Source organism: Macaca thibetana, chromosome 1, assembly GCF_024542745.1.
Source record: "Macaca thibetana thibetana isolate TM-01 chromosome 1, ASM2454274v1, whole genome shotgun sequence".
NCBI classification, from domain to species: Eukaryota; Metazoa; Chordata; class Mammalia; order Primates; family Cercopithecidae; genus Macaca; species Macaca thibetana.
In genome coordinates, this window is record NC_065578.1 from 61,190,812 (window position 1) to 61,209,453 (window position 18,642).

Sequence of the window (18,642 nt, forward strand, 5' to 3'; positions counted from 1 at the left end):
CTCCTGCCTCAGCCTCCCGAGTAGCTGGGACTACAGGCACCCACCACCATGCCCGGCTAATTTTTGTATTTTTAGTAGAGACGAGGTTTCACCAGGCTGGTCTCAAACTTCTGACCTCAGGTGATCCTCCCACCTCAGCCTCCCAACGTGCTGGGATTATAGGTGTGAGCCATCATGCCTGGCCCAGAGTTTTTAAAGTTGACACTTGAGTTGGGTTTTTCTGTCTTTACCACTGTACAAAAATAATAGAATGACAATTGGGTGCTGGGTTTTGTTTTGTTGTTTTAGTGGTGGCAGGAAGCTGGGGATGCAGGTGATTGGGATGAGTATTACAGAGGTAGCAGGAGTCCCATGGCACCAAGTTCTGTCTTCTGGTTACCCATTCCAGAGGCCCTGAACCTACGTAGAGGCTTTGAGATCAGGAGACTTGAGCTTGGATTCTGGCTCTGCCACCTCCTTACCTAGAACCCCTTTATAAGTCACTGAGTTTGTGAGTCTCAGTGTCATCATTACAAAAGTACAGGAACACCAACCTTCTCTGTCATGGTGAGCAGTGTGGCAGTGCTGGACTCTATGAGTTATACTTTAAAAACTATCAACTGTATATGATGTAATCCTGCCCCTGCAGGACTGATTCACTAACAAGATTACTGTTTAAAAGAAAGAAAAAGAGAGCAGGGCACAGTGGCTCATGCCTGTAATCCCAGCACTTTGGGAGGCTGAGGCAAGTTCATCATTTGAGGTCAGGAGTTCAAGGCCAGCCTGGCCAACATAGTGGAACCCTGTCTCTACCAGAAATACAAAAAAGTTATCTGGGTATGGTCGTGCATGCCTGTAATCCCAGCTACTTGGGAAGCTGAGGCAGGAGAATCGCTTGATCCCCGGAGGCAGAGGTTGTAGTGAGCCAAGATCGTGCCACTGTACTCCAGCCTAGGCGACAAGAGCGAAACTCCGTCTCAAAAAAAAAAAAAAAAAAGAGAGAGAGAGAGAGAAACTGGAGTTGGAAGGGGGCACAGTTAGAGAGTTTATTGATAGAGTCCTTTGATGACTGAATGGGTTTTTGACTATGTCTATACAAGGGACAAGTAAAATATTTTGAAGGCAAGATAAAAGATTTCTAGCAACAGAGAGAATTGAGGTGGGGTTCTAATTAGATCAGCTGCTTTTATGAAAAAGGAGGAAACATTAAGCATTACTAGTTTAGGGAAAGTCTTGACTGGTGGCATATAGCGATGTTCTTGGAAGAAGAAATTCCAGGTCATTTTTCACCTGAGTCCTGTCTGCTTTTGTGGCTAACAATACTACTGATAGAGTTAGGCTGTAATATCTCCATGTCCTAGGAAACCATGATTCCTCTGCAATATAAGAAGTGGATTATACTGTGCCTTCATTCATTTATTCTTTCCTTTGCCATGCAGCTAATAGGAAAGTACCTATAGTCACCTACTTCATTTGGCCAAGTGAAACAGCTTGTGGCAATTGGAGCAACTTCCACAGGAGTATTCAAAATTAGAACAACACAGAAACATATTTCTCAATTTTCTCAAAGTCAGTATTTTTCAAAAACATGTCAGGGTTTAGAATTCAAAAGGATATCTGACTATTTTCCCCATATAACAAATTTAGACAGACGTGAGCTGCATATTACTATTATGCTGCCTTTAGAATGTATTTCAATTTAATTAGTTTTGAGAGAAAATAAATCTCTCATGTTTAAGCCTTTTAAATGAATGTGATCCTTTGGAAACATTATACTTCACAAGAAATAGATTAAATTGCAGCTGTGGAAGATCTTACTTCAGCACTGCAATTTCCATTAAACTGAGTCCTTGAAACCTGCTCCTTTGCCCAAGGTATTAAGAAGTGGCTGTTGGCCGGGCGCGGTGGCTCAAGCCTGTAATCCCAGCACTTTGGGAGGCCGAGACGGGCGGATCACGAGGTCAGGAGATCGAGACCATCCTGGCTGACACGGTGAAACCCCGTCTCTACTAAAAAATACAAAAAACTAGCCGGGCGAGGTGGCAGGCGCCTGTAGTCCCAGCTACTCAGGAGGCTGAGGCAGGAGAATGGCGTGAACCCGGGAGGCAGAGCTTGCAGTGAGCCGAGATCTGGCCACTGCACTCCAGCCTGGGCGGCAGAGCAAGACTCCGTCTCAAAAAAAAAAAAAAAAAAAAAAAAAAAAAAAGAAGTGGCTGCTTCTTGTACACTATTTTGTCTTTTCCAAGGAAAAAATTAATGTGATAATTTATTCAGAAGTCTTTTTTCATTATTGTGAAATTGTGTTTCACCTGAGTTTCAGGCATCTGCCCTGTCCTATCTCTAACCTGACACCCCTTTCCTCCCTTCGGTTCTCCATCTGCAAAGTGGGAGCAGTGGTTTGGAAAGTGGGCATCCTCTTCAAATGGGGGCCAGTGCCCAAGATTTTTGGAAAGAAGAAACTACCTCTATTATCTCTGTCAGTCTACTTCCCTCCTCTCCAGCCTGAAAGCTACACTGAAAAGGTACCTGTGGTTCCTACAGCGAGACCTTGAGTTTCACACCTGCGTGCCTTTCATATGCTTTTCCCCAGTCGTGGAGTCCTCTTGCCACTCACTTCCCCTGTGCCTGCTAAGCTTCTCTCTAAACATTTGTCTACTCCTTCTTAAGGGCAAACACCCACCTCCAAGATGAGACAATTGCTTCTTATTTTATGCCTACACACATCATATGGCAATGCAATTATTTGTTTCCAAAACCATGTCACTTACAGAGTACCAGATCCTTGAGGGTAGCAACCATATCTGACAAAGTCACTTCTACAAAGTGGCTTTCAGAGAATCTGGTACCTGGAACACACTTAGTGTTTAATACATGGCAGCTATGATGACAATGGTAATGAAAATTCCTGTATCCTCATCACTTATGCAATGATTGTTGAGTAAGTGAATAAATGGGTGAATATTCAACATATCTATTATACTTTCATTGGAGCATTTCTTGATCTGAGGTTTCTACTTTGTGAGCCCTATAAATTGGAATTCCAATTTCAGAGAATTAAAAAAATGAGTTACTTATTCTATGGCTTTTTTTTCACCCCAGGTAAATACCCTTAGGGAATTTTTTTAATTAATAAGCTTTTAAACTGAAAGATTTTGGCTATAAATTCTGATTCTAGACATGTTATGTTGGTCAAATTTCTTAAACTCACTGTGCCTCAATTTCTCCATCTATTTAATGAGGTAACCATGCAGTTCTCTACTGGTTTGAGTGAGACAAGTAATGTATTAGGCTTGTGTGCACATGTATGTGTGTGTGCCCTCTATGTTGTAAGCATTTATTACATGGTACTATTATAGATATAAAATGTCAATATAGAAAAACAAACTGAAAATCACCTTAAATCCCACCACAGATATGATCATTGCTGACATTTAGTAGAGATACTCACAGAACTTTCTTTAAACCCACATAGAAACTTTTACATAAATGAAAATAATGTGGTAAATAAATAGGTTGCATGAAATTTGTTATTTTCTTCACTCTGCATGCAGTGTTTTCTTTCTACGACAATGCATTTACATCTGTATCATCCTCCCCTACCTCTGTTTAGTACCACAGTTTTCCATTTATTGAAATATGATCATTAGGATAATCGTTTGTTGGTTAATATGTAGTTTTTTTCCCTTTTTCTCTTTTAAAAGAATAGCTATGAGAGGAATGACTGGGTTTTTTAATTTTTTAGGATAAGTCTTTTTTGGGTTGTTTTTTTTTTGTTTTGTTTGGCATAGTTTCACTGTGTCACCCAGGCTTGAGGGCAGTGGTGTGATCTCAGCTTGCTTGCAGCCTCCACCTCCTGGCTTCAAGCTATTTTCATGCCTCAGCTTCCTGAGTGGCCAGACTGGTCTCGAACTCCTGACCTCAAGTGATCCACCCACCTTGGTTTCCCAAAGTGCTAGGATTACAGGTGCCCAGCCTAGGATACATTCTTAGAAGTGGAATTATTAGATTAAAAGTTAACCTATAAAAATACTCATCATTATAAGTACTTATGATTTGCTTTTTTTTTTAAAGAAAAAAATTAGACCAGGCACAGTGGCTCATACCTGTAGCCCCAGCACTTTGGGAGGCTGAGATGAGAGGATTGCCTGATCCCAGGAGTTCAGGACCACCCTGGGCAAGAGAGCAAGACCTTGTCTCTACCAAAAAAATTAGCCAGGCATGGTGGTACATACCTGTACTCCTAACTACTTGGGAGGCTGAGGTGGGAGATTCCTTGAACCTGGGAGTTAGAGGCTTCAAGGCTACAGTGAGCTATGGATTGTGCCACTGCACTCCAGCCTGGACAACAGAGCAAGACCCTGCCTCTTAAAAAAAAAAAAGTAAATTACAGAGAAGGATTCTCAGATTTAATTATCACCAATTCAAATTACATGAATTTCAACTCAGTTCTTTAATAATAATTTGTCACTTTTCATAATCTTTCTGCTTTAATAAAAGTGTGGGTGGGGTATTGTTAGGTATAATATGACACGATGTTCACACCTCAGGCAAATCTGTTACTTCAGCTAAACTTTAATTTTTATATAATTAATATTTCCATTCCTAACTTAAGTTAATTAACTTTTACTTCCAATTTGGCAGTTATTTTTAGTAGATTTAATTGAGCTGCTCTTCGGTATAAATTTCTTTTTGATTTTTTTTTTGAGATGCAGTCTCACTCTGTCGCTCCAGGCTGGAGTGCGATGGCGTGATCTTGGCTCTCTGCAACCTCCATCTCCCAGGGTCAAGCTATTCTCCTGTCTCTGCCTCCCAAGTAGCTGGAATTACAGGTGCACGCCGCCACGCCCGGCTAATATTTTGTATTTTTAGTAGAGACAGGGTTTCACCATGTTCCCCAGGCTGGTCTCAAACTCCTGAGCTCAGGCAATCCACCCACCTCAGCCTCCCAAAGTGCTAGGAGTACAGGCGTGAGCCACCATGTCCGGCCCAGTATAAATTTCTATTCGTGTTAGTTGAACTATAAAAAATTAAAAGTAGTTGAAAACCTATCACTTCATATTTTTGAATAATTAATTTTATTGAAACAAATCTCATTAAAGATCTCTAAAGTGAAAGTTTGTATAGTATAACAAAAGGATTTGTATTCATTTACTTTTGCTGAATTTTCATTGGATTAATCCTAATTCTACTTCTGCTAGGTTAACGTTATAATTAAGTATCCCATCTCTGGTACATAAATATAAGAAGACTTAACTTATATCGGATTGTCGTCCCCCACTACAGTAGTTGAAACCAGTCTATAAGGGGAAAAGTCAAACACAATGAAAATCCATTATAATATGGCTTAGGAGCTTTGCAAATACAGTCAGGCCTTAATGGCAGGGATACATTTCTGAGAAATCCATCACTGAATGATTTTGTTGTATTAATGTCATAAAGTGTACAACCTAGATGATCTGGCCCACTCCACATCTAGGCTATATGATATAAGGCTATTGTTCCCAGGCTATAAACCTGGGCAGCATGTTACTGTACTGAAGACTGTAGGCAACTGTAACACAATGGTAAATATTTTTATATCTAAACATAGAAAAGGTGCAATAAAAGTATGGTATTATAATCGTATGGGACCACCATCATATATGTGGTCCATCCTTTACTGAGTCATTATTATGTGGCACATGACTATAGAGGTATTTCTCATTTGAGGTTGTTATCTTCAGTATCCAGAGCTACCATAATTTGCTACTGAATGACATTTTATTGAGTTGGAAATTCAGAATCTGGGGAAAAAATGAATTCACTTACCCCTAAGGTAAAATGTTACTGTCTTTCTGGGACTAGGCATCATGAAGCTGAGACAGAAGTTACTAGAACTATCTGGAAGACCTCAGAAGGCCCACTTTGTCAGTAATCAGATGAGGAAGCTAAAAACAGATAAGAAAACCAGAATTGTAGGTCAAGAGCATAGAAAGCTCCTTTGGACAGAAAGCTTTTTCCCTTTTTCTTTTTCTTCTTTTGTATCTTTTTGGATGCCAAGGCAAATTACTGAACATCTGAAAGAGCACAAGACTAGGAGATTGAAAGAGGTATGTCAGTTAGATTTACAAATTAATATTTAGAATTAGCAGGAGCCTAAGAAACCATATCAATGAATACTTTTTGGTTGCAAAGAACAGAAATTAGTTCAAATAATTGTCCCAGTCAGCTTGCGCTGACCATAGACATCTATTTCTCACAGTTCTGGAGGCTGAGAGGCCCAACATCTAGATGCTGAGATAATTTGGTTCCTGGTGAGGGCTGTCTTTCCTGGTTTGCAGACAGTGTTCCTGCTGTATGCACACACATGGTGAAGGGAGACATTATGTCTCTTATTGTAAGGGCACTAATTTCCTCTATGAGGGCTCCATCCTCATGACCTTGTTGCTTCTCAAAGGCCCCACGTCCAAATACCATCGTATTGGGAATTAAGGCTTCAACATATGAATTTGCAGAGGGACATAAAAATTCAGCCCATAGCAACAGCTTCACCAAAAAAGTAGAATCTATTGTAATCATGTGACTCCTTCCTGGAACCTGAAGATCAGGATGCACCAGGGCCTCGGGAAATGATGGCTTTTCCAGTCCCTTCATCTGTGTGGCAGAATATGGACATCTCGCAGAAGCTTAATGAACATGTAGAAAAGAACTGTGTCTCAGCTCCAATTTAAAACCCCCTAAAGAGAGAATTTCCTCAGCCGTGACCCGGAGTGGCATGACAAGCAACACAAAATTGGCTGCCCACCATAAAGGATGGTATTTGTGATGAGAGGATTTGAAGGACAGTCCCTCACAAAGAGAAGCAGTTGTGTGCTGGCAACGATCCCCCTAGGTATCTACTACATCCCTCATCTGGTCTGGCTTTCTCATCTTAGTAATATAGAAATTGAGATAGAATGCCATTAAATCACTTCCCATAGTCATGGCTTGATGAATGTGAGAAAAAGATATAATTTATCATCCAAACTGGGTAACTATTAGTAGGCACAGTGGCTCATGCCTGTAATCCCAGCACTTTGGGAGGCCAGGGCAAGTGGATCGCTTGAGTCCAGGAGTTCAAGACCAGCCTGGGTAACATGGCAAGACCCCGTCTTTATGAAAAATGAGCCTGGTGTGTAGTGCGCACCTGTAGTCCCAGCTACTCAGGAAGCTGAGGTGGGAGGATTGGTTGAGTCTGGGAGATCAAGTCTGCAGTGAGCCATGATCGCACCATTGCACTCCAGCCTGGGTGACAGAGCAAGACCCTGACTCAAAAATAAATAAATAATTGGAACAACATAAATAAACTAGGCTGTCTCAGGAAAATCAGGATATATGATTACCCTTGAATGAAAGAGTCGTAGATCTCAGGTTTTGAGATAATAAATAGATTATTTGGGTAAATTGGGAAGCGTCAAATCAGGACTAAAGATAGTTCTTCCCACCATTGTGGGATGATATCGAAGATAAATACATGTCTGAATAATTTATTATTCTTCCCTTATATCATTCAGTCACCTTTGAAAGAAGAAACTTTGAGAAAGGCACTTAGTTTCTCTACTTCACAGTTTACTGGAAGTAAATGGAAAATAATATTTTTCCAATTTCAAGATAATCTGAATGAGCACTCAGAACATGAAAGGTGGGGAGCAATATTTGATCCAAAATGAAATATCTTAATTGTTTTTCTTGGAGCTGGGTCAGAAAAAGCTAAAAAGGTAGTCAACCTATATATATTGAACCTATTTGTTTACAGGCATACTTCAGATAGATTATGGGTTCCATTCTAGATTACCACAATAAAGCGAGTATCAGAATAAAGTGAGTCACATGTGTTTGTTTCCCAGCATATGTGAAAGTTATATTTACACTATGATCTATAAAATGTGCATTAGCATGATGTCTAAACAAGTACATACATTAATTTTAAAATAATTTATTTATAAAAAATGCTAACAATCATCTAAGCCTTCAGCAAGTTGTCATCTTTTTGCTGGTGGAGAGTCTCGCCTCCATGTTGATGGTTGCTGACTGATCAGGGTGGTGGTTGCTGAAGGTTGGGGTGGCTGTGACAACTTCATAAAATAAGATAACAATGACATTTGCTACATCGATTGACTCCTTTCATGAGAGATTTCTCAGTAACATCGGATGCTGTTTAATAGCATTTTACCCACAGTAGAATTTCTTTCAAAATTGGAGTCAGTCCTCTCAAACCCTAGGACTGCTTTATCAATGAAGTTTATGTAATAGTCTAGATTCATTGTCATTTCAACAATGTTCAAAGCATCTTCACCAGGAGTAGATTTCATGTCAAGAAACCACTTTTGGCCAGGCCTTGTGGCTCATATCTGTAATCCCAGCACTTTGGGAGACCAAGGTGGGCAGATCACAAGGTCAGGAGTTCGAGACCAGCCTGACCAATATGGTGAAACCCTGTCTCTACTAAAAACACAAAAATTAGCCGAGCGTGGTGGTGGGTGCCTGTAATCCCAGCTACTGAGGAAGCTGAGGCAGGAGAATCACTTGAACCTGGGAGGCGGAGGTTGCAGTGAGCCCAGATCGCGCCATTGCACTTCCAGCCTGGGAGACAGAGTGAGACTCCATCTCCAAAAAAAAAAAAGAAGAAGAAGAAGAAGAAGGAGAAGGAGAAGAAGAAGAAACCAGTTTCTTTGCTCATCTATAGGAGGCAGCTCCTCATCTGTTCAAGTTTGATCATGAGATTGCAGCAATCCAGTCCTATCTTCAGGCTCCACTTCTGATTCTAGTTCTCTGGCCATTTCTACCACACCTGCAGTGACTTCCTTCATTGAAATCTTGAACTCCTTGAAGTCATTCATGAGAGTTGTAATCAGCTTCTCCCAAATTCCTGTTAATATTGTTTTGTTTTGTTGTTTTTTTTTTTTTGTAGCCACATTTATTTAAGTGCACAGCTCAGTGGTAATAAATACAGGTATATTCTTTTTTTTCCTTCCCCTCTCCTAACTCCCCCACAAACCCCCTCCCCACCCCGCCCCAGCCTCTGGTAATCACCAGTCTACTCTCTATCTTCATGAAATCTACTTTTTTAGCTCCCACATATGAGTGAGAACATGTGATATTTGTCTTTCTGTGCTTGATATATTTCACTTAACATAATGGCCTCCAGTTCCATCCATATTATAGAAAATGACAGGATTTCATTCTTTGTTATAGCTGAATATTATTCCATTGTGTATATATGCCACATTTTCATTATCCATTCCCCTGTTGATGAGCACTTAGGTTGATTCCATATAGGCAAAGGAGTTTAATTGACTCATAGTTCCACATGGTTGGGAGGCTTCAGGAAACTTACAGTCATGACGGAAGGGGAAGGAAGCAAACACATCCTTCTTCACATGAAAGACTGTTGTTGAAAATTTATTGTTTAGTGTAGCCATCTTTGTTACTGAGCTTAGCTAGATCTTCTGAATAACTTGCTGAAGTTTCTACATTAGCACTTGCTGCTTCTCCTTGCACTTTTATGAGATTGAGACTTCTCGCCATAAACCTCTGCTAGCTTCAAACAACTTCTGCAACTTCCTCACCTTTCCCAGCCTAGATAGAATTGAAGAGAGTTAGGGCCTTGCTTTGGATTAGGCTTTTGCTTAAGGGAATGTTATGGCCGATTCAAACTTCTATGCAGACCACTTAAACTTTCTCCATATTAGCAATTAGGTTGTTTCGCTTTCTTATCATTCCTGTGTTCACTGGAGTGGCACTTTTAATTTCCTTCAAGAACTTTTCCTTTGCATTCACAACTTGGCTAACTGATGCAAGAGGCCTAGCTTTCAGCTTATCTCAGCTTTTGACATGCCTTCCTCACTAAGTTTAGTCATTTCTAGCTTTTGGTTTACAATGAGAGATGTGGGACTCTTCCTTTTACTTGAACACTTAAAGATTATTGTAGGGTATTAATTGGCCTAACTTCAATATTGTTGTGTCTGGGAATAGGAAGATCTTGGAGGAGAGAAAAAGAGATGGGGAGCAGCTGGTCAGTGGAGTAATCAGAACACACAATTGTGTGTTAATTGATTAATTAAGTTTGCCATTTTATATGGGCACAGTTTATGATGCCCCAAAACAATTATAATAAGATCGAAGGTCATGGATCACATATTGCCATAACAGATATAATAATAATGTAAAAGTCTGAAATATGGAGAGAATTACCCAAATGTGACACAGACAGGAAGTCAGCACATGCTGCTGTAAAAATGGTGCCAATAGACTTGCTCGATGCAGGGTTGCCACAAACTTTCCATTTGTAAAAAAAAAAAACACACAATAAAATGAGATATACCTATATACTGAAAAAAGTGTCATAAGGGTATGTCGTTATTCAGGGTTCAGTGTGTTTGCATGAAGAGAAAGGAACAGTTTTATGGGACTCCATATTGCATTCGGGACTTTAAAAAACCTAAAAGTCTTAGATGGGTATGGTGGCACATGCCTGTGGTCCCAGCTACTTGGGAGGAAGAAGCAGGAGGATCTCTTTATCCCAGGAGACTGAGGCTATAGCGAGCCACATACATACTACTTCACTCCAGCCTGAGTGACACTGAGACCCTGTCTCAAAAAAAAAAAAAAAAAAAAAAAAAAAAAAAAAAAAACAAGCAAAAAGCAAAATATAGCTTAAAAGTCAACTACTGGGCATTTCCCCCATGTGTTGTAGTGACCTGGTTTTTGGTTGATACTGACTTTTTGATCTCAAAAGTCCAAGACCTAAGATGGTAGGGTGACCAACTCACTTTTCTGTTCTTGCTCATCTTTTTATAGAGATGGCTGTTAGAAGTTATCTCATGTTTTCTGTGTACCATCCAGATCATGTGACCTCTGGGTATGCCCTAGGATTATAGGCTTTTAAACTAATTGCTAAAGCACCTTGGGCAAATCATAGTTTCCTAATCTAGTGAAAGTAAATCCTACCCCAGTTATTCTGAGATTTAAGTGAGATACTGTGCATAATGAGTTTAGCATAGAGTTCTGCACTGAGTAAGCACTCAGTAGATGGTAGCCTTTATTAACTATAGTTAACCTAATAGACTTCCAAAAAAGAATGCTTTTTTTTTCTTTTTTTGCCTATATTATTTGGAAAACTTTCTACATCTGTTGTTTAAAGAATAATGTCCTCAGAGAACAGCTTCTCAGTAATACAATAGATGATAATCTAAAGCTAATTGTGCATAAAATATATCATTCTTTCCAACTTGTTATTGAGTTTTCAATAGAGTATGTTTCCTTTAGTGATGAAAAAATATGAAAACTGCTTGAATAGTTGGAAGCTGTATAACTTTTATTTAAATAGTGAAATTGTTTTATATTAAATAAGAAGAAAACAAAAGAGAGACCTCTCCTAAAACTGAATGGCTACAAATGGGTTATTTTTTTCCCCTAGCCCTAACCCTAAATGTGTTATTTTTAAGGCCATAAAAGAGTCTTTGTCTTGGATTTATTTTTTTATCCAGAGATCAGCATTTTTCTTCTAGATTTAATCCAGTTAAATCAGGTTCACTCTTTCTTGGGTTTCTTGCTCTGTTCCCAGTTTTCCACTGCATAGCAGAGTTTCTCCAGAGGCCTCGGCATGTTGCCGGGAGCAGCTGCCTTAGCTGTAAACACCCGGATTGGCACTGGAAAAAACATCAACAGCAAGCAAGCTGCTTTGCCTTTCCACTGCCAGAGGCTCTGCACATGTAGAAACAGCACCATGAAAGGCATAACTTTAGATTTCCTCTTACGTAAATTAAAATTAATGAACTGCTTTCTTCGTTTCGGATCTCATTTTTCCCTCTCAGAATAATAGTACCATAGATTCTATTCTACCAAAATGGAGGATCACCACTAAAGAAGCAGACATATCCATAAACATGAAAGTTAGATTTCCTACATGCTCAAGCATTTTGCTGATCAAAACCTTTTTTTTTTTTTTTTAACCTTAGTCATTTTGAAGGCTGGAGCCCATGTTAGTGAAAGCCTACTCACAGTTGATTAAGTACCACTTCCATTCAGGACTGCAATTCAGCACATCCTCATTGAGGGCTACTATGCGCAAGCTCTGCATGAAAAGCTGGGAGCCACCTAGAGGAGGATGTTGGCTCCTGCCCTAAGGAGCTCAGCTCAGTTCAGTAGGTGTTGTGTGCCTGCACTGATGCTTACTGCCCAACAAGGATTGACTTTACCATGTTGTGTTGTGGTATAAGTGCAAGAAGGGAAATTTTTTTAAACCTAGTGCCACAGGATTCAAAGACAGGAGGGTAGGATAGGTGGTTTAGAAAAAGTTTCTGGAAGCAGAGGCTGAACACAGTGGGGAAGACATAGACATTCACAAATGCTTAACTGAATGCCAGGCCTTGAATCAGGCTCATTCCAAATGTCATTCATCTTTTTTGAGACAGAGTCTTGCTCTGTCGCCCAGGCTGGAGTGCAGTGACGCGATTTTGGCTCACTGCAGCCTCCGCCTCCCAGGTTCAAGTGATTCTCATGCCTCAGCTTCCGAAGTAGCTGGGACCACAGGCACATGACACGATGCCCAGCTAATTTTCGTATTTTTAGTAGAGGTGAGGTTTCGCCATGTTGGCCAGGCTGATCTTGAGTTCCTGACCTCAAGTGATCTGCCTGCCTCAACCTCCCAAAGTGCTGGGATTACAGGCATGGGCAACCGCACCCGCCCTGCCATTCTTCTCATTCTGCCGATCAGGCTGGAGTGCAGTAGTACAGTCATAGCTCACTGTAGTCTTGAACTCCTGGACTGAAGCAATCCTCCCACCTCAGCTTCCCCTGAGTAGCTGGTATTACAGGCACATGCCACCATACCTGGTTAATTTTTTATTATTTTTTTGTAGAGACAGGGTCTTTCTGTGTTGCCCAGGCTGGTCTCAGACTCCTCAAGTGATCTTCCTGTCTCAGCCTCCCAAAGCTCTGGTATTACAGGCATGAGCCACCACACCTGTCCTAATCTAATTTTCAAATATGATTTAAAGTACCTTGTTTGTAGTTAATTATAAATTAAAGAGATTGGAAAATATGGTCAGCAAAATACATGATCATACTAAACATACTATTTTAAAACTTGGTTTTACCAGTTAGTACCATTTTGGACATTTTCTATGTCATTAAGTATGCTTTTTCACAAACTCTTAAAGATGATTTCTTTCCTTGTCTTTTCTTTCTTTTTTTTTTTTTTTTTTTGGAGACAGGGTCTCACTGTGTTGCCCGGGCTAGAGTGCAGTGGCACAATCTTGCCTCACTGCAGCCTCAACCTTATAGGCTCAAGTGAACCTCCCACGTCAGCCTCCCAAGTAGCTGTGACTACAAGTGCATACCACCGCACTTGGCTGATTTTTATATTGTTTGTCAACACAGGGTTTCACCATGTTGCTCAGGCTGGTCCACCGGCCTCAGCCTCACAAAGTGCTGGGATTACAGCTGTGAGCCTCTGTACCCGGCCACTGCACGATTTCTTTAACCATTTCCCTTGTAGCTAAGTGGGTAAGAAGATACAAATATAAGAAAAGTTAAATTCTTAAAGTGTTAGGAGAAAATATATAGACAGTGGACTTATTTTTAAATGCATGATACTAAGGATAGAAACGTATGCCAGGCACAGTGGCTCATACCTGTAATCCCAGCACTTCGGGAGGCCGAGGAGGGCGGATCACCTGAGGTCAGGAGGTCAAGACCAACCTGGCCAACATGGTGAAAACCCGTCTCTACTAAAAATACAAAAAAAATTAGCCAGGCTTGGTGGCAGGCACCTGTAATCCCAGCAACTCAGGAGGCTGAGGCAGGAGAATTGCTTGAACCTCAGAGGCAGAGGTTGCAATGAGCTGAGATCATGCCACTGGACTCCAGCTTTGGCAACAGAGCAAGACTCTGTCTCAAAAAAAAAAAAAAAAAGACACGTAATAGCAAAGATGAGTAGTTTTAAAAATCCTTTGGGTATCAAGAGTACTCTAAATAAAATGTAAAGGCATTATCTTGTTTAATTCTTACAATAGCTTTGTGAAGTAGGTACTTAGATTTCTTTTAGAGAAGGGGAAACTGAGGCACAGAGAACTGACAGTGTGGAAATTGGTGCTTTCTATGAGATTGATGATTTTGTGTGTGTGTGTGTGTGACTGAGTCTCACTCTGTGACCTAGGCTGGAGTGCAGTGGCGCAATCTCGGCTTGCTGCAACCTCCACCTCCCAGGTTCAAGCTATTCTCCTGTCTCAGCCTCACCAGTAGCTGGGACTAAAGGTGCGCACCACCATGTCTGGCTAATTTTTAGTTTTTGTTTTTGTTTTTATTTTTGTTTGGAAACAGAGTCTCAGTCTGTCACCCACGCTGGAGTGCAGTGGCGCCATCTCAGCTCCCAAGTAGCTGGGACGATAGACATGCACTACCACACCCAGCTAATTTTTGTATTTTTTAGTAGAGATGGGGTTTCGCCATGTTGACCAGGCTGGTCTCGAACTCCTGGCCTCAAGTGATCCATCCGCCTAGGCCTCCCAATGTGCTGGAATTATAGGTGCCCAGCCTAATTTTTGTAATTTTAGTAGAGACGGGGTTTCACCATGTTGGCCAGGCTGGTGTCACACTCCTGACCTCAAGTGATCTGCCTCCCTTGGCCTCTGAAAGTGCTGGGATTACAGGCGTAAGCCACTGTGCCCAGTGAGATTGAGGATCTTCCTGCAGAACGAAAGCTGATAAAATAAGAGGCAGAGTGAGAAGGTAGCTCCAGTTTGGTCTTTCCATCAGCCTTGGATGTGAATCCCAGCTTTACCACTTAGGAAAGGTGACGGAAGGGCCGCTTTTCAGACAGTTGAAAATACTATATTTTCATTTCATATTTTAAATTGTTCATTTCCATATGCTTTCTCATTATAACTATTTTGACCAAAAAAAAATAATAATAATGTGTTTAGATGTCTTGAACATCAGTTGTGTCTTAAAATGCAAAATTCCAGAGACAGCAAGAACAAATTAGATGCTAATTACAACTCCTTTTCCTATCCCTTATATAGCACACTACACTATCTCTTAAATAGTAGAGATTGTCAAGTTCACACTTGAATAGGGATGGTATAGGTATCGATCATTAACTACGTTTTAAAGAGATGGAAGGAAAAAAGTCAAAACTACGAGCTGTTACCAACTGGGTGAAATAAAGTAAGAGAGTTTCCAGCTATCATCATAGTTTATCAGTGGGAAATTTTGGAATAAAGAAATTTAGAATTTAAATGTTGTTTAGGTCATCTTTTGGTAGATTCAATCAAGTTTAAAATTCTACCATGTCTTGGATATGAGCAGACGGCTGGCTCATTGATGGCATTCAGTAAAATCTTTCTGTGTAGCTGGTTTAAAATTTGACTTAAAACAGGGACATAATATTTACCTTCTCTTCAGTAACAAAATTTATGTTATGTAATAACCTTGACATGTTTACAAAATCATGTTTAATGGGCTCTCCAGAGCTCCGGTGAATACCACAATTTGGTCTGTTTTCAACATTTCTAAATAATCTGGGAAAGCTGTAGGAAATGAAATATCTGTCATAAACTTTTTGTATCAGGCTTCACTACTGCTTTCTTGAAGTTTAGCAAAAGGATAAAGGGCTGTATGTTCTTCATTAACTGTAGTCAAAACTGAATTTAAGGATTTTTGATAGCTGTTTAGAATTACTGTTTGAATCTCTACTACAAAGAATATTAAGATTTTTAGCATTTGAAAGTCCTAATATTCCCACTTAAAAATCATTAGACTTACTTTGGGAGGCCAAGACATGTGGATCACGTGGTCAGGAGTTCTAAACCAGCCTGGGCAACGTGGTGAAACCCCATCTCTACTAAAAATACAAAAATTAGCCAACCATGGTGGCACACACCTGTCATCCCAGCTACTCAGGAGGCGGAGGCAGGAGAATTGCTTGAACCTGGTGGGTAGAGGTTGCAGTGCACCAAGATCGTGCCACTGCACTCCAGCCTGGGTGACTGAGCGAGACTCCGCCTCAAAAAAAAAAAAAAAAAAAAACAGTAGACTTAGGGCCGGGTGCAGTGGCTTTTGCCTGTAGTCCCAGCACTTTGGGAGGTTGAGGCGGGCAGATCACTTGAGGCCAAAAGTTTAAGACCAACCTAGCCAACATGGTGAAACCTCATCTCTACTAAAAATACAAAAAAATTAGCCAGGCATGGTGGCGCATGCTGGTAATTCCAGCTACTCAGGAGGCTGAGGCATGAGAATCACTTGAACCCAGAAGGTGGAGGTTGCAGTGAGCCAAGATCGCACCACTGCACTCCAGCCTGGATGACAGAGTGAGAGTGTCTCAAAAAAAAAATAAATCAGTAGACTTTATCATTTAATTCCAAGTATATACGTATATACTTGTAGACATGTATAATTTAGTACATTGTATTTTTTCCCAAACAGATAAACAATCAGATTCTGTATGGAAGAAGTCACCAAAATGCATCTGCCATTATTAAGACCGCCCCATCAAAAGTCAAGCTGGTTTTCATCAGGTAAGATTGCTAGATCTGGTTTTGCAAAATCAAAGACCTCTTCTGAAGATGTTATTAATGTAAGACTATGTCATCTTTGATTTGTCTAGCGAAATCACTGTTTCTTCTAAAAACATATATTCCTTTTGTAACTGTCACTTCAAGAAAAGTATTGCAGGGCGCGGTGGCTCACGCCTGTAATCCCAGCACTTTGGGAGGCCAAGGCGGGCGGATCACAAGGTCAGGAGATCAAGACCATCCTGGCTAATATGGTGAAACCCTGTCTCTACTAAAAATACAAAAAATTAGCCGGGCGTGGTGGTGGCGGGCGCCTGTAGTCCCCGCTACTCGGGAGGCTGAGGCAGGAGAATGGCGTGAGCCCGGGAGGCGGAGCTTGCAGTGAGCCAAGACTGCACCACTGCACTCCAGCATGGGTGACAGTGAGACTCTGTCTCAAAAAAAAAAAAAAAAAAAAGAAAAGTACTGATTGTTTTGATTATGAAGTTTTCTTACTTGCTTATATTTCACAGTGTAGAATCGGTAGCTGAGGCTAGTATTTATAATTCAGTTATAAAACATTCTTCCCTTTCTGGATCCATTTATCCTGTATATAAATATAATGAGACCTGCTAACTTCTCTTCCTGTCACTATTATTTGGTACATTTGCTGAATCATTAATGTCTTCATTAAAGAATAAACAAGAAAATAGAACTGAGGACATTTTTAGGAGCTTCCTTGTAAGAGTGCTGGTGAGAAGCCCGGAGTAGAGAAGATGTCAGCACTGCTGCCTAGAGTTGTATTGTGTGTTTGGGGCTTCACATTTACTCACACCTCCCCTGCAAGCTGATTGAGCCCTCTTGGTACAAGTAAATCAGAATTAGGGATCTGACTGTTTGTAGCCAACATTGCCACATCAGCAGTAGAAATGAGGTTGTTTGATTCTCTTTATTGGACTGAAATGACAAGTAAATCTGAATTATTTTTAGGTCATGTACCTAACCCTCTATGTTCACTGTAGCTCTGCTTCTTTTTCCTTCTGGGACTCAGGTATCATCTGTAAAATGGGATAATAAAGCACCTCCCTCATTCATTGTGATATTTCAGAAATTGAAAATGCTCAATACAATATCTAGCAGAGAATAAGGGGTGAAAGAATGTTAGCTGCTATTTTAGGATGATGACAATCATTATTATTCTTCCCTTTCTCATTAGCTACCAGCAGTAAGATCTGTCCATTCCCAGGGACCATTGGGATTAGGAGGTGGTTTTATTCCCAGCATGGGCACTAACGTGATTGAAATATTCCTTTCCACTTCTACTTTGCTCCTGAAGAAATCCTGCATTAGGACCAGGCACGGTGGCTCATGTCTGTAATCCCAGCAGTTTGGGAGGATCACCTAAGGTTAGGAGTTTGAGACCAGACTGGCCAACACAGCGAAACCTGTCTCTACTGAAAAATACAAAAAATTAGCCAGGTGTGATGGCACACAACTCTACTCCCAGCTACTCGGGAGGCTAAGGCAGGAGAATTGCTTGAACCCAGGAGGCAGAGGCTTCAGTGAGCTGAGATCGCACCATGCACTCCAGCCTGGACGACAGAGAAAGACTCTATCTCAAAAAAAAAAAGGAAAAAAAAAAAAAAGACCAGGCATGGTGGCTCACGTCTGTAATCCCAGCACTTTGGGAGGCTGAGGCGGGCAGATCACGATGTCAGGAGTTCGAGATCAGCCTGGCCAAGCCAACATGGTGAAACCCTGTCTCTACTAAAAATACAAAAATTAGCCAGGCGTGGTGGTGCACACCTGTAATCCCAGCTACTCAGGAGGCTGAGGCAGGAGAATTGCTTCTTGAACTCAGGAGGCAGAGGTTTCAGTGAGCCGAGATCACACCACTGTACTCCCACCTGGTTGACAGAGCGAGACTCTGTCTCAAAAAAAAAGGAAATCCTGTATTAGCATCCTTTTCTCCCACCTAGTGGCACTTTCTGGCTTTCTAGTTTTTTACTCTATTTTCAGAGAGTGAAAGCTTCCTCCTTCACATATGTCTTTGTATGTTAAGATGAGCCCTTTATCCTTACTCTCCTTTGACATCCTCTGTTAGACACCAGTCTCCTTTTTGGTTTTCTTGTCCTTTCTTTTGGCAAGG

The 18,642-nt window shown here is 40.8% G+C and overlaps 1 protein-coding gene across 7 annotated transcripts in view; it reads left to right on the forward strand.

The window, feature by feature from the left end:
- PATJ (PATJ crumbs cell polarity complex component) overlaps positions 1-18,642 on the forward strand; it is a 426,007-nt gene that overhangs the window by 256,373 nt on the left and 150,992 nt on the right. For all 7 annotated transcript variants that reach the window (XM_050752580.1, XM_050752940.1, XM_050752817.1 and 4 more), the window contains one exon: positions 16,426-16,517. In XM_050752580.1, coding sequence (XP_050608537.1) covers positions 16,426-16,517 — 92 coding nt within the window. The remainder of the gene's footprint in view (positions 1-16,425; positions 16,518-18,642) is intronic.